Source organism: Clarias gariepinus, chromosome 15 (genome assembly GCF_024256425.1).
Source record: "Clarias gariepinus isolate MV-2021 ecotype Netherlands chromosome 15, CGAR_prim_01v2, whole genome shotgun sequence".
NCBI classification, from domain to species: Eukaryota; Metazoa; Chordata; class Actinopteri; order Siluriformes; family Clariidae; genus Clarias; species Clarias gariepinus.
Window position 1 is genome coordinate 1,737,614 of NC_071114.1, and position 24,115 is coordinate 1,761,728.

At 42.8% G+C, this 24,115-nt stretch overlaps 1 protein-coding gene across 4 annotated transcripts in view; it reads right to left on the reverse strand.

Moving 5' to 3' along the window:
- Nucleotides 1–260: 260 nt before the first annotated feature.
- syt7b (synaptotagmin VIIb) overlaps nt 261–24,115 on the reverse strand; it is a 105,052-nt gene continuing 81,197 nt past the window's right edge. For all 4 annotated transcript variants that reach the window (XM_053513204.1, XM_053513202.1, XM_053513203.1 and 1 more), the window contains 6 exons: nt 6,731–6,854; nt 5,966–6,233; nt 4,442–4,611; nt 2,778–2,892; nt 2,409–2,608; nt 261–1,693 (listed from right to left, as the gene is read on the reverse strand). In XM_053513204.1, coding sequence (XP_053369179.1) covers nt 1,589–1,693; nt 2,409–2,608; nt 2,778–2,892; nt 4,442–4,611; nt 5,966–6,233; nt 6,731–6,854 — 982 coding nt within the window. In that variant the 3' untranslated portion in view covers nt 261–1,588. The remainder of the gene's footprint in view (nt 1,694–2,408; nt 2,609–2,777; nt 2,893–4,441; nt 4,612–5,965; nt 6,234–6,730; nt 6,855–24,115) is intronic.

Here is a 24,115-nt window from a genome sequence, read left to right on the forward strand (position 1 = left end):
TAATATATATTTATATCTTTAAAGTACTACTTTGGCTCTTAAAAATAAACTCTACTAAGAAGTCGGAACACTGGCAGTGATCTGGTTAAGAAAATAACACGGGTGATGCAGAACACACACTGCATCAGGTTTGCAGCTTCTAATAATAGTGCATTTCTACTGGTCTAATGTCTCTGTCGCTCTCTCTCCCTCACACACACACACACACACACACACACACACACACATGTATAGATACTATATATATAGACACACATAAACACATCTGCTGCCCCCCACCATATAACCCCCCGGCCATGGAAGCATTTGATCTGATCTTTAAGAGCAACAACGTTGTCTGGCCCTGTTTCATGTCTTATTGGAATGTTTCGTATCCTTTCCGGTTGCATTCGCACCGAGCGCCTTCACCCCTTCTTCATTTGGTTCTTTTGGTCATTGTTAGAAGTAGAAATCATGAGCGATGGTTTGAGCCTGAAAGCTGTACTGTATAACGTCATGACACTGTCCCACTGTCCCATTCCTGAGACACATCAAGATCTCCTCCAGGCCACAACGACAGCAGCTCTGGATGTAGATTTGTTGAAAATGTCCAAAAGCATTCACAGTAAGCTACATAATTAACACCACTAACAGTCCACTAGGTGGCGTTTCTTTTCACATCATGGTCAGGACATGCCAGATGCGGACGTTTAGGGCCTTTGGGGGAAAATGTAAAGCAGTGTTATGCTGTACAACACACGACGAACTGAGGCGGCTTGTGTAAAAAACGGGTGTACAGAAAAAAAACCACTTCGGCATCTTTAGTCTCGACTTAGTTAAACTTCATGATGAACTTCATCTGAAAATTGTCTTCATTTTTTTTTAAACCAAAACAACAACAAAAAACAGGTCTGCAAACGCTTACGCTCTTTGATTAAAAAACAAAAAAGTGTCTTTTTTTTTCTTGAAACAACACTTTTTGTCACATCACAGCACCCACAGTACAAACATCTGACAAGGAACTTCAGCAAAAATGGGTTTCTACACTTGGTGCCAGGAAACCCGGCGAGAGATGGCGAAGAGCTTCTGGTAAAGAGTTCGTCTCTCCGTCCATCAGGTATTGCACTGCGACTCGATCCTTATGGATCTTCATGGGAAGGGAAATGAGTGGAAGAATGAGAAAAGGAATACCAAAAGACGGCAGTATAGTACAGGGTAGGACGTTTTTGTCGACTGCTCGGAAGTCCTTTTGTCCCGCTTGGATGTTGAGATGTTTCCCCTGGACAACGGAACAGTCGAAATAAATAATCTCAAGGAAGACAAGCCTGCGCTGCATTACATAATACAGGACTTTTACACACTTCATGGCAGTGCTTAGCCTCTTTTTTGGCCAAAAAAAGTGAAAGAAGGGATTTTAGCAGGTCCAAATCACAGGGAAAAAAACAGGTAAGAACTACATAAAGAAGAACGGAGGAAAGAGAAAAAAGGTCTCTGTAGTCCATATAGAAGTAAGGAGAGAAAAGAAGTAAATGTTGGATGGCTTTTGGTACCCGTGTTCAAGCTTGTGCATAATAACAGGGGCTTGTGGGTGTCGATTTCATCTGGGCCGTTAAGCTTTGAGGGAATGCCACTGGGCAACGGCAGTGCGAGGGTGGCCCATCATGTCCTTCCAGTGTTTGACCTCTGCAGGGCCGCTCTTCCACGAGAGATAGATCTAAATAACCAAGAGACAGAGTGAGAGAGAGAGAGAGAGATCAGAAACTAGCAATTTTTTGAATCCTTTGAAAGTAAGTTTATAAAACACAATGCCATAACATGTATCTGTATATCTGTATAGTGTTTAAAATATTCATATCTGATTTCATTTTTATACTGGCTTCTTATCTTCTATTTAATTCTCATTCAAAGCAGTCATGAACTTTCGCCGATCTTTCGGATGGTAACCCCATGTCGCTCACCACCCTGAGAACACCGTCCTCAAAGTGAAGCATCTGTATCAGCAGAGATGGGAAAACTGGTCTGGGTTAAAGGGAAAGGTGGATGGAGCCTAATTTCTGGAGCAAACCTGGAAGAACAGCAGAGTGACACTTGTGTCTCAGTTGCTCCACAGCCAGACCATAAGCACGCTGACGAAGCTCCACTGGAGAGGTTTGGATCTGACTGGTTTATAACAACCCAGTCAAAGCCCAGAGCTGAGACTCGCTGGGAAGATTTACAAACTGCTGCTTATCATTAGTCTCTTTTCAATCTGACAGAGCTTAAGGGGAAAATGATGAAGCTGTTATTGCAGCTAAAGATGGTTTAGCCCTGGGGCAGAGGGAGGCTGGTGTCATAATGGAAAAATATTTTACACCTTCCTGAGTAATGGTAGACAGTTATTGAGGAATTTGTGTGTATGTGTGTGAGTGAGTGCTACCTAACAAGTGTACCTTGCCTATGACATCATTTCGACTGAGTCTGTCCTTATCCATGACTGTGATGACGATGGTGGTCTCTCTCAGCACGTGAGCGGGAACGTCGAAAGGAAAGGACTCGTTAAAGACAGGGTTCAGACACCTCTTCATTACTACCGTCTTCTTCTTTTCCACCCGTTTGTCTTTGTGCATCAGCCACACCTTCACATACGGGTCTATAGAGCAAAAAAAGTTATGCAGTTTATTTAATCAACTCAAAACAAATCTTCCCCATCGTTCTGGCGCTGGCCTACTGCCACCTGTTTTAGTTTAAAATACAAGACCTTTATATACCACTAGCGTACTCGAGCCGTGGCTGAGCCGGATGAAGGTGTACAGGCCTACCTGAGGTGCCTCCGATGTCCATGGCTTTGAGATTGCGTGCCTTTATGATGTTCACAGTGATTGTGTTAGTCGTAGGATTGTAACACAACGACACCAACAGGTCACCTCGACTTCCCTAAACATACACACACACACACACACACACACAAGCAAAAACACAAGGTCTGTTTCAGGAGGAGGCAGGATTTTAATTAGGTCCCGACATCGGCTCTGGCAATCAAAGTGAATCACATCCCATAATACAGACTGGAAAAAGAAACAAATCGACAGCAGGCTGAAGTGCAGCTCCGGCTGAGGAAAACCTTCAGCTTTTATTTTGCCATTTTCAATCTGTTATATTAAACAGTGAGCTGACCAACCATGCTGTGCATTAATGTTTGTCAGTGCATCATTTACACACCTGTACAGGGTTCATTCATCTTCACATTAGGATTCCAAGTCCATGCAAAGAAGCATACACTCAGGAACCCAGAGATGGGAGTCTATCACAGGGCACCATGCACACACAACAGCCATTCCATGTATCAGAATGATTTGGGAAAGAAAGAGGGAACTGAAACATAAAAAGCCGAGGAAATCCATATGGATATGAGTAGAGAAAATAACATGAGCTCATGTCCAAACCAGAGACCCTGGAGCTGAGAAGCAGAACATGCTCCCTGCTAAGACATCCAGCATTATATTAGCTAAAAGAACTTATTTGTCCTTTGTACTCTACAGTACATTGACATCCTTTTCTTCACATATTCTAGGTTTTAGTTTTGAATTTTGATACAGTGCTCCCTGGAGCAGAGAGAGTTAAGGGCCTTGCTCCAGGGCTTAACACATATAGCTCACCACTCATAACGCGCAGATTGCCGGTAACTAAGCTTAAACCCCTAACAGTAACCCAGAACTTTAACCATTTGAGCCAGCGCTGTGCAAAACAAAATGCATTCTTCCTCTCAGAGACTCTAACCCAGGTCACCTGCTCGAATGACTATGGGGGTATGAACTGGAGTACCTTTCAGTAACGCAAACTTCACCTATGGAAATGCTCTTTAATATAAGATATAACCTGAAAAGAAATGAAGGATGAAAATGGATCCCAAGATATGGTACGAGTAGAACACTGAAAAATAATGTGGACTTGCTAAGAAAGCAGATTCAGACACCAGTCATGTCTCGTCTAATTTATTAGACCTGAAGTGGTGATATTTTTATTCTTCACTGCTATATTCAGGAGTGTATCACTTTCAGTCTCAGCTCCCTCCTACAAAATGTTTTGAAGTTTAACTGAAGGTAATTGTGACCTCAGTGGCTCAGAGCCGATATACTTTGCGATAGAGGACGAAGGTAAGTACTCTAACTTTAGATCTTCACCACTCCGTGAATGAGGCCTACTATGCAGACTGAAGGTCAACACAACCTGGGATTGTGTGTAAGTGGACAGGCTGATGGCTTGATTGTATGCTTTGCAGGCTTAGGTTTGTGACAAAGCTACAGCTTGAAGCCTATTACGTGATGAACGTAGAGCACCACCTACTCGTGCGAGCCAAAACACAATTAAGCAATTATCTTCAATTCCCTTCAAGCTCTGTCAATCCTATTCTGTCCAATTTTCTTCCCCTCGAACACAGAAATAGACCAACAGTCACACACAGACAGGCTGGATTGGGACTCACGCTTCCATCGCTGCATGGTTTCAGCTCTTTCCAGACTGTCTCCATGTGAGCTAGATTGATCTTGTTGAGTGGAATAGACACCTCGCCGATGGGGTCGTTTCTGCTGAATCGGTCGTAATCCAGCACCTGCAGGTACAGGGTGCGCTGGACCACCTTCTCATACGGAAAACCTGCGAGATATATGCTGTACATATGAGGGCAGAAACAGATACAATGTAATGTATACTCTGAGCTAGGTTACATTTTCGAAGTCAAACCTTCTGTGATGTGCATTTAGATCAGTAAGCATGAGATTCAAATATCTAGCTAACATATCTCCTGGTTAGGGCTTTGAAATTTGGCTCCAATTTGGAAACCACAAGAAGTTCATTGTTGAAATACTGAAGCTTTTCATTTTAGGCGTCAGTAGCAAAGTACCATAAATATTGGAACACCACACCAAAATTACTTACACAATGAGACTGACATACTTCAGTATACACTAATATTGCTTTACCAATAACAATATGGCATTACGTCTTCTTTACTCATCCATAGCCTTGCTATTGCATAAGAGTCAACAACTCACGCTTTTTCAAACATTATAGGAAAGCAACAACTGCTCACGGTGGACAGCTAGTGGCTAACATCACACGGACTGACAGAGGAGTCAGAGTACGCGTCGCATCTAACAACCAAACCCCCTCCAAAGGCAAGTTTTGCTGTCTGGATTCCTGACCGTGGATGGCTGTGACACCATCTGTGGCACATTAATTCAATCCTGACAGATGAAACCATGTTTAATTCCAAGCTCTTGATTTCTGAATCAATTTCAGACTGAACCCTGAACCACCTGTAACTGAGAAATTGAAAAATAAACAGTAGATAAAGGATGTGACTCTGAGTCATCTGGACAGCACACATGGGAACATTATAGCCTAATAAAAACTAAGATTATATTAATCTAATAATAGCAGTGCGATAGCATTTTGCAAGAAAGCCACAAGTGGGGTTCAAGTCAAACCGGGACTTTAAAATTTTGTGAATGAAGGTGTAAAAGTGATTGACATTTACAGAAGACTTCAAACTCTTAGCTGCAGCAAAACCTTGGCCCTGAATGACGATGGCGGCCTACAGTAGGAGGCTTGGAGCCCACTGCAGTTGTTTTCATGAACATTCAGTTAGATAAATAGCTGCCCGTTTGCGATGATCTGTCTGTAGGAACTGTACACACACTTATTCACCAACAGCACTTGCACATTACAGGACCTCGGCAGGGAGTTATTGCCACATGCCCCGTACCGCCCTGACCTCGCTCCAAGACATTTCCCTGTTTAGGCCATTAATGGAGTTCCTGGGAGGCCAGTGTTTCAGATGTGAGGCAGTGAAACACTGGAATACATGTATTAGTGTAGCAGAGGATTATATAGAGAAATACAGGGAGTTTTTACCTTCAGAACTGACAATCAACATTCCACTTTAACTTTGTAATTTGTAGTGAATTTAAGTGCACTGAGAGAAAGAGAGGGGGGGGGGGTTCTTTACCTTCAAAAAGAAAGGTTTCGTTCCAATGAGGGTTCAGGTTCTTTCTCTTCACTTTGGTCTCCAGTTTGTGCTTCTTGTCCGGTAGCAGATAGATCTTAACAAACGGGTCTGAGGTTCCAGAGAAATCCTTGGCCGGTAAATCCTGGCCTTTAAGGATCTTCACGGTAAGTGTGGAGTCCTGGAAGCTGTATCCCACACTGAACTGTATTCGTCCAAGCTTCTCACACACCGGACCTTCGTGTTCTTCCTCTTCAGAGCCTGGAGACAACTGCCAAAAAGATATGAGAGCAGGGTTTAATCCTTCTCCCATTGGAGTTTAAAGAAACAACCTGGGAAATGATGACCAGAATGCAAATGTGACTAACACACTCCTCAGAGGTTCCCTGACTCACTTCATTTTTTTAGCAGATATAATTAATAAAGAAAGAAACAGAGACTTGGTAAATTAGAATCAGAGTCTTGGGAAAGTTCCCTGCTACCAGTGGAAACACCATCATTAGGCATGGGGATAACAAAGAAAAAAAGGAAAACACCATGATGCCACCTACAGAGTGCCAGGCAGACCCGCTCAACATGTCTCTAGACTGCCCCCATGGTGATGTCTTCCTATTTTAATTACTAGGCTCTCCCCAGGAAACAGCTGTGTGTGTGTGTGTGTGTGTGTGTGTGTGTGTGTGTGTGTGTGTGTGTGTGTACTGGGTAAGGATGGATGGAGTGGACGGCGTGTGTCCATAAAACATACGGTTGTTGTTCTTTTACCCTTACCATGAGCATGTCACTGGTGACGGAGTTGGCGAGGTCTGAGACGGAGGAGTTAGCGTCCGTGCGGCGGTTGCTCTCATCTGGGGTCTGGCCTTTAGGGCTGCTGTTGGCTTTGTTACCGATGACTCTGTGGGCAGAGACGAACAGTCGAGTGTAAACACTACTCCATCTCCAGGATCCCTCACACTCAGAAAACGGTGTGTGTATGACCTGCACCTGGTGTTATTAGGGTCTTCTTATATTTCTCCTAGACGGGGTAAATTTCCCAGGGTTCCTTTCTTTCTGCATGGTGCACACTCCAAGCAATTCTTACATGAGATTTTAAACTGAACTATAAACTGTGAAGAGATGTTTCACAGCACAGAAACGTTTAAAGCTACGACACTGTACACGTAACACTCAATCACTCACTCACCCACCCACCCACTCACTCACTCACTCACTCATCTTCTATACCGCTTTATCCTGTATTCAGGGTCACGGGGTCCTGAGGTCCGTTCTTCGTACGTCGCTTGACACATCCGAGATGAAGTGACACATCTAAGATGAGATCATCGTGCTAATTACGATCCGGCTAAGTCGGTTCTTTGAGCACAGCTGTGGTTGATGATTAGTATAGCTGGACTGAGTTGTCTAGGATTATTGCGCGCTCGTGCGTTGGTTTAAAAGGCGATATGATCGACAGTAGAAACACTGATCACAAGCCCTCTGATTGGTTGATGAAATGGAAAAAGAGCGGCTCAATTTTTTTTATAACACGTGTTATGCGCTGAAATGCCCCCCTGCCATGGATTGCCCCCCTACATAATCGCTATCAAATATTATGTTAGAACATAAATTCATAGGTTAATGGTTTACAAATTACAAATTACATGAGACAATAAAATAAAATAAGCAATATGAAAATAAATATGTTGTATATGAAAAAATAGAAATATTATGTATAGTTTTATATTGTTTATTTTATAATAAAATTAGTTTCGTCCAATTTATCATTATAAAATATTAATTTTTAATATATATAAATATTTATTAGCATATTTTTATGACAAACCCCTGAAAAATAAATGTTACAAAATAGAGTTCGTAATAATGGTCTCGACGGCTGTCTCGTGCCTAGGGTTTATTATAATAGTAATATCATATTTGATAACAATAAACCTATGCATTTATGTTCATATATAATATTTGATAGCGATTATGTGTGTGTGGGTGGGGGGGAGTCCATGGCAGGGGGCATATACTTTTCTTTTTCCACGTGAGTCAGTCATGCTCTTTAACCAATCAGATGTGACCTCGCCATTTCAACCAATCATAACCCGCCAGGAGCGCAGCCTAAATCCTGTTTACATGAAATAAACCTGCTCCCGAGCAGGTTCAAGCTTACGGATATGTTGCTATGACAACAAATGCTAGAAGCGCATCGAGGAACGAAACAATCCAAGATCAGGACAAATCCACAACAATCAAATCCAGCTAACTGAGTTAGCGACGTACGAAGAACGGACCCCTGGAGCCTAACCCAGGAGACATAGGGCATGAGGCGGGGTACACCCTGGATAGGGGGCCAATCCATCACAGGGCACACACACACACACACTACGGGCAATTTAGGAACACCAATTAGACTAATCTACAGGTCTTTGGACTGTGGGAGAAAACTGGAGGACCCGGAGGAAACCCACCAAGCACGGGGAGAACATGCAACCTCCACACACACAGAGACAGGAATCGAACCCGGACCCTGGAGGTGCAAGGCGACAGTGCTAAACACTACACCACCGTGCCACCCCTACTTGGAACAATGCTTGTTAAAATGTTTATTTTTTTAAATATAAAATATTTAAATATAATATAAAAGATTTTTTTTATAATGAAGTTATAATCTGCAGTAATACAGAACTGGCATAGGGGGGCGACACATGTACTCTGTTTGTGAGTTGTGTGTGTGTGTGTGTTATTTCTCTGAGATACCCAGGTTGTTGGCAAGGTAACATTTAGATAGAAACACACACACACACACACACACACACACAGTAATTTTAAAGCTATTATTGGAACACTCCAGTGTGTGCCAGAGAATCATGATCTAAATTAAAATGTGTGTGGTGTGTGTTTGTGTGTGTGTGGTGTGTGTGTGTGCGTGTGTGTGTGTGTGTGTGTGTTTTGATGATGATAGTGTTATATACTGTATACGAGCGTACTAGTACTCCAGGCACTGGGTCCGTTCCCTGACACTGGGTTGTGTCGACCCTGCTGTATTCACATCCGTTATGTAACTCCGTCTCACAAGCAGCAACACCTGACACAGCTAATACATCTCAGTGCCAGTGTGTGCGCAGCTTCACCACATGATGGACAGGATACAGAACAGGCAACACATGCCAGAGCTAATCCTAACACATGTCCCTGATTTTTGTTCCACCTAAACTAACATGATGTCAGAGTACAAATACACCCTGGACCCAAATCCAGAAACCCACCAGTATGGTACTGAACGCTAGTACTGGGGACAGGACCGGTTTTTGGACACACAGCCGACACTAAAATGTTACAGTGAAAGTAGAAGCCGCCCAAGTACACGTCAACTTGAGTAAAAGTACAAAACAATTTGCGTATCAGAAGAACGAGCCGGTATGGGTTCAGTGTATCCATTACGTCATGGTACAGAACAGCCTCTCTCACACTGGAGACTCCTTTCATACACACGGGCTAAAGTAACGTCTCGTTAAAGAAAACATCTTTAAATCTTTTTCTATATTCATTTATATTGTTGTTGGTCTGAGGGATAACTAACTGCTCTTATGGAAAATGAATCAGCACCTTCTCACCAGAATCAAGACAAACGGAAACATTTAGTTCAACAGGGTCGGACACATCACAGTATGTGCAAGTGTAATACAAATGGATTCACCGAGGCCTTGGACTGTAGCTGTAGCTGTTGTTATTATATCAGACCTACAGGAGACCTACAAAAGTTCTTCTTTTCCTTAGAAAACTGTTGAAGAATCCATCATTCTCAAAGTACTGCTGGTTTAAGTTGACAGAGGCGACTAACGCGCCGAACACTACAGACATCTCATGTTAAATAGTGCTGATGTCTAATTAAAATGATCATCTCGGTCAGACGTCCGTTCTTCTGGAGATCTGTCAGGAGTAAGGGAGGAGAGAGATAAGAAGTATAAGTTGGTCACCTTCGGGTTAGGGATGCCCTCGGACATGGCTTATCCAATTCCATTCAGTTATCCATCAGAAGTTGCATTACAGTGCCATTTCTTCCTCTGATGATGAGGATGATGATGATGATGCCTCTGTCTGTCAGTGTGACCAGCCTCAGCTGGGTCAAAATACCAAAAAGTATCTCTCTCCCCTTTTCCAGACTCATTCTTAGATGAAATGGAGGCTGTAAAACTACCTTCAGCTCCACAGGTGGCCTTAACACATCTGAGTAGCATGATGATGATGGCGATGATGATGGCGATGATGAAGGAGAAGATGATGATGATGATGATGATGATGATGTTGATGATAAAGATGATGGTGTGCTGGATCTAATCAGTATCTTGAACACTTGTATTTGCTTTGGTTGTCTGATAGGTGGTTTTTTTTCTCCCCTATCTTTTGCATTTAATTCTTTTTGAGCAGTCTAAAGTATTATAGTGTAAAAGGAACAAATTAAAATCCTATCATAAGCTAATACATTTTTTTTGTTTGTACTTTTAATATAACCAAATATTAATTTTGTACCAGAAATTAAATGTGTTAGCTAGGGATGCTCATGTTAACCGTTTAACCGAAAGAATGAATTTTAAAATCCCCCCAAACTACGCCCCAAAAAGTCTTAATATTGGGACCGGCCTCTGCTGTGACATCACGGCCGTGACTGTGATGCATCAGAAGCTCCACCACGCACTGGATGGTGTCCACACTCATTAGAACTGACCTGGCGTCGCAGAGGCACACTCAAAATGTCTCCACAAATTCTTGCTCTCTAGTTATTATTATTATTATTAGTAGTATAAAGTTTTGCGGCATAAATATGCTACACATACGCTATTTGTTAACTCATGGGGCGTTATCATGTGCAACCACACGTGCCTTCAGACGTACTTGGCCGGGCAAGCAAAATGAAGCGAGTAAAAAGAAGTCACTGATTATGGAGCAGAGGTGGACATTTATATGAGAGACAATCCGTCCTCTTTGGATATTAATCCTCTTGACTGGTGGAAAGCAAATGAACAGCGCTTCCCGAGACTGGCCATTCTAGCGCCGCGTTATCGCTGAATTCCTGGGACATCTGTGGCATCTGAGAGGGTGTTTTCTGCCGCGGGATTAACTGTCAATAGGTTGCGCTCCAGCGTATCCCACAGCACGTCGACATGTTACTTTTTAAAAAATAAAAACTAGAAAGTTTTGTGTCTATGTTGCCTATGCCTGAGGCAAGCTTCAAAGGTATTTCAGTGTGTTTTCATTTTGTAATCTTAATTTGTTATTTAAGTAAAAAATATTTAGTGCAGACCTATTTATTTTATTCTTTTTATTTATATTACTTTGTTTTTCTCTGTTGTCGGAAACCTTGCAGCTGTGTGAATCTAGATTCTGTTCTTGATATGTTCTGTGTGCTGTTGTTTGCACATGTTAAAGTAAAAACAGAAAAAATATGTTTGCGTTTAATCAGACTCTAATTCTAATTTATTATTCTTATCTGATCAGTTAATGGATAGCAAACGGTGGTTGTCGGTTGGGTTAATTAATCGAAATGAGCGTCCCTCGTTTGAGCATCATTTCTAACTAATAATATGACATTCGGGTCGATGTCGAGAGAAAAGCCCACATCATGAGCTCCATTTATGAATCTTGCTTGTAAATGACTCAGTCCTGTCTCAGCTCATTTGCATATAGTGACACCCGCAAAACCTTAACTGAGAGCTAGAAGAATAAAATATACACTCAGGGTAAAGTCTGAAGGACAGACGTGGTAGTTATGGTAACTTAATTCAATTGTTTCTTTGTATTTTCTGCATATTACAATCCTCCATGCTGCAGCAGCGTTTTAGTGTTTCAGGCTCCTTAAACAGATCGGAGGTCTCGTTTATCAGTTGTGCATAAACAACACGTACACACAGCTCGATCTCTGCATCCCAACCATGTGATGTACAAACCCTGAGTGATAGAAAGTATAATTGCTGCTAAACTGATTACGAGGAGCTTCTATCAGAGTTATTGGCAATCATACAGAACGAGCATAATTGACAACAATTACTGATTCCGGAGCTCAGAGCCAGGTGCAGACATGCGACACAGACCAAATGTACAGTACATGTGTGTAACAGCCACATCTAAAGACTGAGTTTTTTGACTGTCTGCACTAATATTTTTTTTAAGTAAAACAGAAATGTAGCAGCATGTGGCAGCACGGTGGTGTAGTGGTTAGCACTGTCGCCTTGCACCTCCAGGGTCTGGGTTCAATTCCCGGCCAGGCTCGATTCCCGTCTCTGTGTGCATGGAGTTTGCATGTTCTCCCCGTGCTTGGTGGGTTTCCTCTGGATACTCCGGTTTCCTCCCACAGTCCAAAGATATGCAGATTAGGCTAATTGGCTTTTCCAAATTGCCCGTAGTGTGTGTGTGCCCTGTGATGGATTGGCACCCTGTCCAGGGTGTACCCTGCCTCGTGCCCTAAGCATACTGAGATCGGCTCCGCCCCCTGTGACCCTGAACACGGAATAAAGCGGTATAGAAGATGAGAGAAAGAGAAATGTAATAGTGAGGATTGGCTCATGAGACAAATACAGCAAATGTAGTCCAGAGGTTTTTACTCTCATTTTAACAAGATTCTGGGAACCGACCTGAAAACGATCACATTAAAGTCGCCACATTATACCGCTGTTAAGACTTAAAATACGACTAAGACACCGCTGTTAATGTTCCAGGATCATGCCTTCTGGCCTTCCTTCTGTTTCACTTCTGTTTCAAATGCATTATTTTACAGCCTGTAGCTTTAAATGCACATGAGCTTCTGCCCCACGCCCCCCACATGCTTCCTTGTGGAAGTGAATTTTTCTAGCCAATCAAATGCAGGAAATGTGAGTTCCCTAAAAAACGGTACGCAAGACAAAGGAGCTATGCAAATAGTTTCCCACCTTTCTTTTCTTCTTGCCTGGACTGACTTCATATCAGGCAGGAGATCTGAAAGGGGTATTCAAGTACATTTATTAATAAAGTTATATTATGATATTAAAAAAGAGAGGATATTTCCGCATATTTTCAAAAAGTGAACTTTACATTATACGTGCTCCTTAAGCACATTACAAAGACTTGAACAGAAACAGGGGACAGGATTCCTTTCTCAATGGACTTGTCACTAGCTACGTTTCCACTGATTATATTTCTTCAGTCTGATTAGAGACTAAAGCTTCAGTTTAACTTACATGGATGCGGAGTGGTTTTGCCTGCAATGGAGCATTTAATCTGCTGGAACTGTAAAAGGAAAAGGTCTATTTTCCTATGAACTTGAGGTTAGATTAGCCGATTTCTTTTGGATGATTGGTTAGAAGAATTCAGTCTCATCTCTGATTGGTTAGGTGCTTTATTATGTGTACAATAACAAGCCAATCGGTGCTCCTTCCTCCGCCGGAGACGTGTTAAGTAGATGAAAGTTAAAACTTGTGGGAGAGATGCTCTCATTGACTAACGTCACCTGCTGTAATGTTACCCCACGTGGGGCAAACATGGGCAGAAAGAATATATTTATTTTAACAATAGAGAAAGGATCAGGGTGGCACGGTGGTGTAGTGGTTAGCACTGTCACCTTGCACCTCCAGGGTCCGGGTTCGATTCCCGGCCAGGCTCGATTTCTGCCTCTGTGTGCATGGAGTTTGCATGTTCTCCCTGTGCTTGGTGGGTTACCTCCCACAGTCCAAGGGTATGTAGGTTAGGCTGATTGGCCTTTTTTTAAATTGCCTGTAGTGTGTGTGTGTGCCCTGTGATGGATTGGCACCCTGTCCAGGGTGTACCCTGCCTCGTGCCCTAAGTCTCCTGGGATAGGCTCCAGGTCCCCGTGACCCTGAATAAGTGAGTGAGAAAGGATCAGATCAAGTGTTTATATGGTAAATATTTACCTATTCTACAGATAATTACAGGTTTAAACCCCCCTTTCATTCCCATTGAACTAGATTGGGTCTGTGGTGGTCACATGATGCAGGTTTATTCTGGTCAGATTATTATTCCCATAATTAGTAAATGCACGTATTGATCTATACCGTCTGTCTTAGAGGTGGGTAGTGATGAGTTTTGATTATTATTTTGTTAAATGTACTTCTAGAGTAGTTTTACTGCAGGGTACTTTTTACTTTAACTTCAGTAGATTAGTGAAGAAGAAACGCTACTCTTACTCCGCTACATTCTGCTACACTCGACTCGCTACTCTTCCAACTGTTTATTCTACACATGCAGTCGGTGGATCTATCACATGACCGTGTTTAACCAATCAGACGCAGCAACTATAATAACATGTAGTCACATGACCACACACAAACTGGTGGCAAAAAAATCTTTAGTCGGCGTCTCTGGCATCATATACAAAGCATGTTTCACTTACACAAAGTACAAACATGCACATGAAAATACTAGCCGCCAAAACACACACACACACACAAACACGCACACACACACTTTAGCATATAAACATTCGACTTCTATCCTGAGGTACCATGACGCGGTAGGTTTAGCTGTTTCATTGAATGTTGCAATGTAGCATATACAGTATAATTATATATATAAAATATATTTATATACCTTTTATTATTTATACTATAATATACATATACAGTATATATATTTATTCATATATAATTATTATAATTGCTAAAAGAAATAGATCACAGTTACTCAGTACTTGAGTATCTTTTCAACGAAAACCTTTCAACTCCAACTTTTTGGCTACTCCACCCACCTCTGGTCTATCTGCATAAGAAACATCAAATGTTATTTATTTCTAATAAAGTGGAGGGTTCCCCCAGGCCAGGGTTGAAAGTAAGGATGTTAAATTCTTAGCGGTACTTTGCAGACAAAAGGTGCGGAGAATAAATCATAGAGTTGGTGGACAGTCCTGAGGAACTCACTTTGTATTTCCACTTATTCCAGGTGGAAATATCAGCTCCAATAACTTCCAGGCATTGAATAGGAAGCTAGTGGGCTACGTAGGGTGTACAGTCCTTGTTTTATTCACCAAGTTCCTTGATCAGTGCAGGGGTGGCTCATCTGAAGTACGAATCAAAAGGTGGGAAGATGATATATACCAGGCGCTCTGGATTTGAAATTCACCCTTGTGTTAGAAGCTGGATAGCTTTGTAGCTGTGTACCTTCAGAGGTGATTCAGAACGACTTAGAAGTGATTAGTGCGGAGACGGCGTGTTAAGACGTCATGACGTTATCAGGTGTGTGTTCTTGTGTTGAAAGTGCTTCTGTAACACTTATTTCCTCCCTGATTTTCTCCCTAATTTAGACGTGTTAGGGCGCCTCTCCATCAAGGCTACTACTACCAGTCAGGGGGCGGGCCGAGGACTATCACGTGTTTCCTCTGAGTCACGTGACACCAGCCAAACGCATCTGTTCGAACTGCTCGCTCAGGCACAGCTGGGGGGCGGAGTAACACGCGCGGAGGACAGCGATATCGCTCCTTCTGCTTCCTCCATGACACATAAATAATAAATGATGTGATTTATAATATTATAAAAATTAAGTATAAAAAAACCTAGAGTTTGATATTCTTGCTTAAAGTACATGTAGGTGAGCTACTGTTATTCAGAGTACTTCCTGCTTGAACAAAATGTTAAAAAATGCAAAGAACAAAACCCTAAGCAGCACGTATCGTATACGTATAGCAGCACATATCTCATGCTAATAGGATTCATGTTCAGTCACTATTAGCTGGTGTAGCACATTTGCTTAAACAAACTCTTAGAGATAACATGAACGTAAATGACTCCGACTGCACGGTATAGACTATTTGTTTGAGCTCGACACATCCCCGCGGAGCCGCGAGTCGCCTGGTAATGAGTTAGCTTTGGAGATATTAATTATGAAAGACGCAGCGACAGGCTTTACACACCGTATGCAAGATAGAGCGAGAGGAATAACGAGGAGAGATCTGCTCTTCTCAACGTAAACATTCCTTCTGTGGAATAATGAGGACATTACAAAGAGTTTCATGCTACAGAAAACGTCCAGATTTTGTCTTTTGTTGTTGTTGTTGTTGCAGTTCTTCATTCAGAGTGGGAGTCAAAGTCAGAGGAAAGAGTGATTACGCAATGATATCGCGCCAAGACACCGAAACTTTCTCCTGCTCTTCTGAGATTCGTTTCTTCTGGGACCAAGACATGGACTGGTGTGAGGAGCATTTTTATCAATCGTTATTCCATCCCTTTTTTCCATCTCACACACACACACACAATGATCTTTTATATATGTGCAGTGCACATCATTACTCATTTCCTCTTACTTCTTCTGATTGTTCTCTCCATCAGGGCCGATTCACACCGAGTGTAAAGAGCTTCAGCAATCGAGGAACATGTAAACAGGCAGCAGGTCTCTGTTTGTGATTATAAGCATTGTTATGAGGCGGTGTGTGTGTGTGTGTGTGTGTGTGTGTGTGCTTGCACTGGGGTGAGATGTTATCTAGGACAAGCACCTGCATAAGAAGAGTGGGGGTTTAGGTTTAATCCCGCAGTGTAACTGTGGCTGCACCTCAATACCTAGTGCTGAAGACATCACAGCTATCAGCTTAATATCGAACAATGTTAAAGATAGTTAAAGTGTGTGCGTGTGTGTGTGTGTGTGTGCCAGAATAAGGGAAGAGGGTGGAAAAGCAGAAAGAAGAAAGAAGAACATGATGTAGGAGGGGGAACCGAGGGAGGAGCTGCGCAGTGTTTAATCCTACACACACGACGAGTCTGCTGTAAGACATCTGAAGCGTCCACTCTCTCCGAGTGGGATGTAGAGGCTCGAAACAAGACAATAGAGAGATTTGGTGACAGAGCTGGAGCACAGAGCTCATACCATGGGCTTTTAAAGACTCCAAAAACTTCCTGAACCCACGTGAACCCACGTGAAATATACAACACCAACACACAGTCTGTGGTCACTCCTGTACCCGTGTACTGTACACGCCAACGTTCTCTCAAACGCCACGCCTTAAAGGTCCCATATCTTACTATATATGGGACCTTACTATTATTTCATTAAGTTAACACAGGTCTCATAGTGTGTGTGTGTGTGTGTGTGTGTGTGTGTGTGTGTGAGTGTGTGTTAGTGCTCCTGCTGAATAAATCCTCAGATACTGCATTTTCATACCTTAAACTCTTTCTGTTTCACTCCTCCTTCGAACACGTCATTTCATCGTCTATGCTGAGTAACTCACATCTAATTAACCACAAAGATAGAAATCTGAAAAGGTCACCTTTAAGGATTTACAAGTACTGTATATTCCTCTTACTGCTTATGTGTGTGTGGTTTTTCTTTTTAGAAAAATTTATTATTTATGCATCCATGGTTAAATAATTAAGAGCTTTCAGGTTTGTGTGAATGAGATGTGACATGTTAATCCAATTTTGGTTTGACCTACAGTACATTATATCCATGGCTTAGTTCTAGGTACACCATGGACATGGTACCAGTCCATTACAAGACATACACACACGTGCATTATGGGCAACTTTGGAAACACAGATTTTTCTAATTTTCTGACTGTGGGAGGAAACCAGAGCACGAGGAGGAAACCCACCAAGCACAGGGAGGCAAACTCCATGTACACAGACCCGAGGCAGGACTCGAACCCACAACCATGGAGGTGTACACTACAAGATTGAATTAAAATGTTGAGTAGAAGGGTAGGCATGAGCAGTTATGCACCAGATTCAAATCAGTTCATTAGTAACATTAACCTTTTAACTATTTCTCCCCCTCATTGGCCAGCTAGAATATCGTTTATTTTATCTGTAAATAAATATAAACAATGTCTACGTAAAGCTGTTTATTAATGTACGTAAAAACAGCATAATACACTAAAACAGGCAAAACAAATAACTAACAAAAACAGTGCAAAAAATGGCACTTAAATAACATCACAGAAACTAGTGTTGATTTGAGCTGCGCCGCCTCAGGCGATCGAGTGACTTATAAAAGGCAGCGAGGCCACACTACCACACCACCACAACCACGCCGCCACCAACATCACCACCACCAACACCACCACAATCACCACCACCACTGCAACCAACACCACCAACACCACCAACACCACACCACCAACACCACACCCACCAACACCACCACAACCACCACAATCACCACCACCAACACCACCACAATCACCACCACCACTGCAACCAACACCACCAACACCACCAACACCACACCCACCAACACCACCACAACCACCACAATCACCACCGCCACCAACACCACCACCGCAGCTGGGTTTCACCTCTGATCAGGCATCAGTGTTAGTGAGCTGGACACCTGCCACCGCCATCTCATTTTCATTTCCATTCAATTACCTTCACACACACACACACACACACACACACACACACACACACACACACACACACACACATTATTCTTCATCCATATTATAATAAAATTAAGTATGTGTGTATTGTGTAGACCAGAAGTCACAGTACCTTACCCTGTGTTGTGATTCAGAAATTCGATGACAGATGCTACTGTATAGAATTACCCATCTATGTGCATCTCTATATTAACCAGTAGTTAAAACTATTATAAAAATCAAACTCACAAAACCTAAAGTCTCTCACCGAACATAGCCTCATTATAGTAAACGACAAGCATTTAGCACAGCAGCATTTCCTTTGCTGCAGACGTATCTCACCCTGGATAAGCCCTTATGAATGGACAGCTACAGGATGGGTGACACTAGGCTATGTTAGCATCCTCCACGCAGGGTTAGCCTGCTAGTCTCATATACGCTTCCTGAAGCATAAAGCTTAGCCTGAGTCTTAGCTCGCTAAATCGCTGCTGTCATGCTTGGCCTGCATTCATTTCCATATCACAAGGACGAAGATACCAAGCATTCCCTCTCTGGGCATTGCCCGTGCACCTGTGTGTGTGTGTTTGTGTGTGTGTGAGACAGAGATAGCATGTATAAAAGAGACAGGCAAACATTTCTGACAGTGACTTAAGCTGTCCATCTCAGCTCTGCTAGAGAAAGAGAGAGAGGAAGAGAGAGAGAGAGAGTGAGAGACCTTCTTGCCAGTCCCCGTGGGTCCCCTGATTGCATATGGTCCCAAGCTTTACAAACCCAAACAGCATTCTGTTTTTCTCCTCCACATCATCACAGGCAGTGAACATCACTCAACAATTTACACCACAACACCATGAGCAAAGAACTGATTGGAAAGGGATTCGGTACTCTTCTACTCTAACGCGTATCAGTAAAAATGTTCAGGTCAGGTCAGAAACTGGCCTGGAGATATAGGGCGGGTCTTAATTAACCTCTCTCATTCTGAAAAAGCTACTTGGATGTGCAGCTTCAACTTTTATGTCTGAACTTCCAGATAGCGTCACCTGGACCACTGAGAATCTTCATCTTCATATATACTGCAGACACGAACACAACACATTTGTCCACTGGCAGACTGGGGGAAAAGGACACCTGGAAGGCAGTAGGACAGACTTCTTCTGAAGCCCATGACGGAGGAGACACTCCAGGTAGAGTGTCACTACTTACTGGACCAAGTATACTCTACTTAGATAACCATCTAAAATGTACGAAGCACTGACTCACCTGGCTGAAGGCACTGTTGTCTGTAGATGATACTTTGTGTGCTTGTTTAATATTTCTAGACATTGTCGCTGTTAAATGGGTCTGTCTGAAAAGATTACACCAACCCGGCTTAAGGAACAGGCAAAAATGGAGGAGAAGAGGATTTTTTTTATATAAGTTATTGCCCATGGTCTGTCAGCATTGGTCATTTAACCATGCCTCTCTCCTGTGTGGCAGGAGATACTTACCTCCTGTTTCAAAATACCAACACACTCTTATGGCTGCACGCTGGCTCAGTGGTCAGCTCACACCTTCAGTGATGGGGTCTGAAGGTTACCAGGTGCTTGGTGGTTTTCCTCAGTGTATTCTGGTTTTCTCTCATACACCAAAGACATGCAGTGTAGGCTGATCTGTGTTTCCATAATAGGTGTGTGTGTGTGTGTGTGTGTGTGTGTGTGTGTGTGTGTGTGTGTGTGTGTGTGTGTGTGTGCTCTGCAATGGGTTGGCATGGCATCTCATGCAGGGTTTACCCTGGCTTGTGCCCTGAGCTGCCTGGGATAGGCTCCAGCCCCCCAAGTCCCTAAACCGGATAACTAGTAAAAATTTGAATGTATTTGGTATATAAGACGCCACACACTCAGAGCATGAAAAGGATGAGAGATCAGTCATGCTGAGAGGAAAACCAATTCCAGCTCCAGAACAGCACATGGCATGTCCAGGAAAAACCACTCAACCCCTCAACCAAGCAGTGTGGAGCTGAAAGCCTGCCAGTCGGTCAGATGGTGGTGAGAGGTCGAGTACTCTGAGCAGATAACGCCGAGGGCCAGCCTGATCCAGCAGGGAAGAACCGAGCTAATATAACAGACTAGGCAGCGTCCAGAGCGTGGCTGACGGAGAGGAAACACACACAGCCATCACACGGCTGACACTGAGCAAGCTTGTGGAGATAAGAGACCAGTGTCAGTGAGCGAGGTCTTATTTACTTGTTACACAGACAAAAAAAATGACAACACACGACAGTGATATGACTTCTGATCAATCAGGGTTTAAATTAGTCTTCTCCTTAGAACATGTACGGCCATACACTTACACAGAAGGATAAAGAAGGCCCGCTGCCTGCTAATGTCTGAGAATTCAGTACGTCTGTAGCATAACGTCATGCTTGAATCACTTTAATGATCTAAAAGACGGACCCTCCATATTCTATCCATATCATCTTTTGGAGTAAGTTTTAATCATTTTTCCTTTTTCAGCCTGCAGGAGGTGCAATGATGTGCCGTCACTGGCTGGGAACACGACAACATCATTAGCTCTATAGAGCCCTGATATGGGGATCTATGGGCTCACGTTGATTAGAAACAAACCGTGAGCGTTAACTCACAGGCAAACAGCTGTGCCAAGGAAACGAAATGGTTTTAACAACACACACACACACACACACACACACACACACATTTAATGCACTCTTTTTCATCATAATTACACTCTCACTCAGCACCGAAAGCAGTCAAGTGAGCTGCATCAGATTAGATAGTGAGATATGTGATTCTTTTTAAACTGGGACACACACACCATGGGGCGAAGGAAAAAGGGGGCACTAGGATGGGGGTGTGAATGATGAAGATAATTATTTTAACAATGAGAAGTTGAGGTTTAAATAAGAACTGCGCTCTCAGGGGAGAAGGACCTGAGAGAGAGAGAGAGAGAGAGAGAGAGAGGTTTTCTTCCTCCTGCTCCCTTTGGGTCCTACTGAGAGTCTGAATTCAACAAAGCACTGACTATAACACTTATCCTGGAGCTTCTCCCATGGGACTCAGGGCACTAGGTAGGGTGCACCCTGGATTGTGTGCCAACCTTTTGCAGGGGACAAGCACATACATTTTCCCACTATGTGCAATTAAAGAACCCAGATCAGCCCACACTGCATGTCTGTGGCAACCTGAGAACCTGGGAGAACACACAGACCGGAGCTGAGATCCAAACCCACTGAACCACCGAACCACTACACCACCATGCTGCCAACATTTCACTAGCTCAAACCCAGTGTGACGGTGACGGACTTCAGGGAATCATTGAAGAAATGATGCAAAGAATTTGTGATGGATCTGGCCAGTTTCTCGATTCCTTTAAGCAGCCATAAAATTGTTATTTCTTTTTCCACAACACTAATCATTATCCCTTCTTCCCTGAGAAACAGCCTAGTTTAGTAGAACTCTCACAAGTTCAGCGTGGGTTATTACTGACAGCAACTCCTAACACTCCAGCCTCGTGAGGAAAGGAACAGATTTTGAAATGATCCTAGAAAACTGGGTTAGTGTGCTCGTGCCTGTGCCGTATCTTCTGGCTCAGCAGGGATGCTGCCTGGCCAGGCACATCTACACAGGTGTGAACTTTATATAATATCTGGCAGTTAATATAGGTCTGAAATAATGCCAGGTGTAAAAATGTGCATTCTAAAAAAAGCCTGTGATCCTGACAGCATTCCAGAGCAGATATGTTTCTGCAGGAGGAACGGCAGTGGGCTGTTAATCACAGGGTGCCGCCAGTTGCAGCCGCCACCAGCTCTCTGGAGGCTGAGAGCAAACATCACCAGGATGCCCAGCTGGTAAAGATCAGATCAGAGTTACTGCACACAAGACTGAAGTTGTTCTTTGTCCTCATCACACGTTCCTGTTTTATGGAAACGAACGTTCCTCATGGAATCATATCCTTCATATCATTGGCAGTTTCATTCCTGCACGTCCTGTCTGATCTATACAATCAGATTCCTCCTGTATTCCTGACTCGCACCATACTGCACTTCTACCAGGCTCACTGTCCTTCCTTCTAAATCAGAAATTCAGTAGTCGAGGAAGTGAACACTCCAAGGTCTTCACCAAGGCTGAAATGTGTTGCCCAGCAACTCTCACTCTGAGCCTCTGCATCCTGCGTGCTAACAGATATTAACCAGAAGACAAGAGTGACAGTGTCATGCGGGATTTATTTTAAATTTGTAACTTTATAGGTTCTGAAGTGTGTAAGTAATGTATTTGTGTAAGTCTAATGTAATAGCATCAACATTGTTGGTTATAATAATAACTACATATGTATGAATTTTAGCAGGGAATTAAAAGCGATGCTCGAAGACTATTTATAGCAATGAAAAAGTAAAGTCATGAAATCTGTAATGGCCAAAGCAGAGTAAACCAGAGTCCAAGGGGGAGGGAATAAACGAGAGGCAGTATGCACATAATTTAGTTTGTTATTAAGTAATACAGACAGGGATTTAGTTACATATTAGAATACATGTATCACCATTAAAATTAGATTTTAATGTACAAATGTTTGGAATTGAAATGTTGCAGTTCCTTTATTATCCTACAGCCTGAACTAATCACACGTCGGCAAGCAGCACAGCATCCAGTGTGGCAGGAGATCATTATTTCCTGAGTTTGTTTAGAATTGCAACAAAATTTAAACACAAAATTGATATGGAATCAGAATGATTATAAAATCATGAGTTGCAATACCCAGTAAATCAAATCTGCAGCGAAGTATCATGGAAATATCGTATCAGGGGTTCCTGGTGTTTCCCGTTCCTATTAAATAATACGGTAAAGTAATGCATCAGTACTTAAAGTCTATCCAACAATCCTAGGGACATGGAAAAATTCTGCAAAACAAAGGGAAGGAAAGTTTTTCCTTAAAGAATTTAGCCTTTTCTGTTTTTAACAGCTAATCTCCAGCTCCTGTCTTTAGTCTGGCACAAACCTTCATCTGGCTTCAGCTCATTGTTGGGACAATAATGTTTGTTTTTATTTTTATAATTCTGAAATCAAAGAAGACCACATTTCTCTGATTAATAGTCGGACTTTTCCCAGTACAGTACATTCTTCCTGCCGCCCCATCATGTTTTCTTTGCTGCGGCTCATAAACCCGTCATGAGGTTGCTTTCGGAGCTCCAGGAGAAGGACTCGCTCTGATTATTTCCAGCCTTGCAGACTTGCCGCGTTTGCCGTCTTCAGCCTGGTGCTTTCAGGACAGGTGTGGAAATGTCCTTCAGACTTGGGTCGGGACCAAATCGAGATGTGGTATTGGAATGTTTCCAAAGAAACGAGTGCAATTTAAGTTAAAACGCTATCCGACACACAGGTAGTGCTGAGGCAGCCGCGCTGTCGCTTTCAATCTGCGCTGACTGAACTCCGTCCTGCCACGGCGTGATGGGATGTGCGAGTGAAATTTGCGAGTGAGTTTTGTTTATCGCCATCAGGAGGAGAAAGGGTGAAGGTCAGCAGAAGACTGTTGCTAGGTTATGTTGGCAGGAATGCTGAGTATACGGTATGTGTGCAAGTTGTTCAGTAAATGACTGATTTATAAGGAACATCCAAACACATGCAAACTGAACGTCCAGAGGATCCAGATGAGATGGAGAAGTGAACAGAGCAGCGTTTAACGATAACTATAACACACTGATTTAAAACAAAACTCAAACACTTACTCCCTATTATGAAGCCTGCTGTTTGAGGTTGTGAAGCAGTGAAGGATTACAAGCCCCTGGGATGCACAAATATCCAGGAACGTCAAAAGAAAATCATGTGACTATGCACTGTTTCCGTGTAATAATG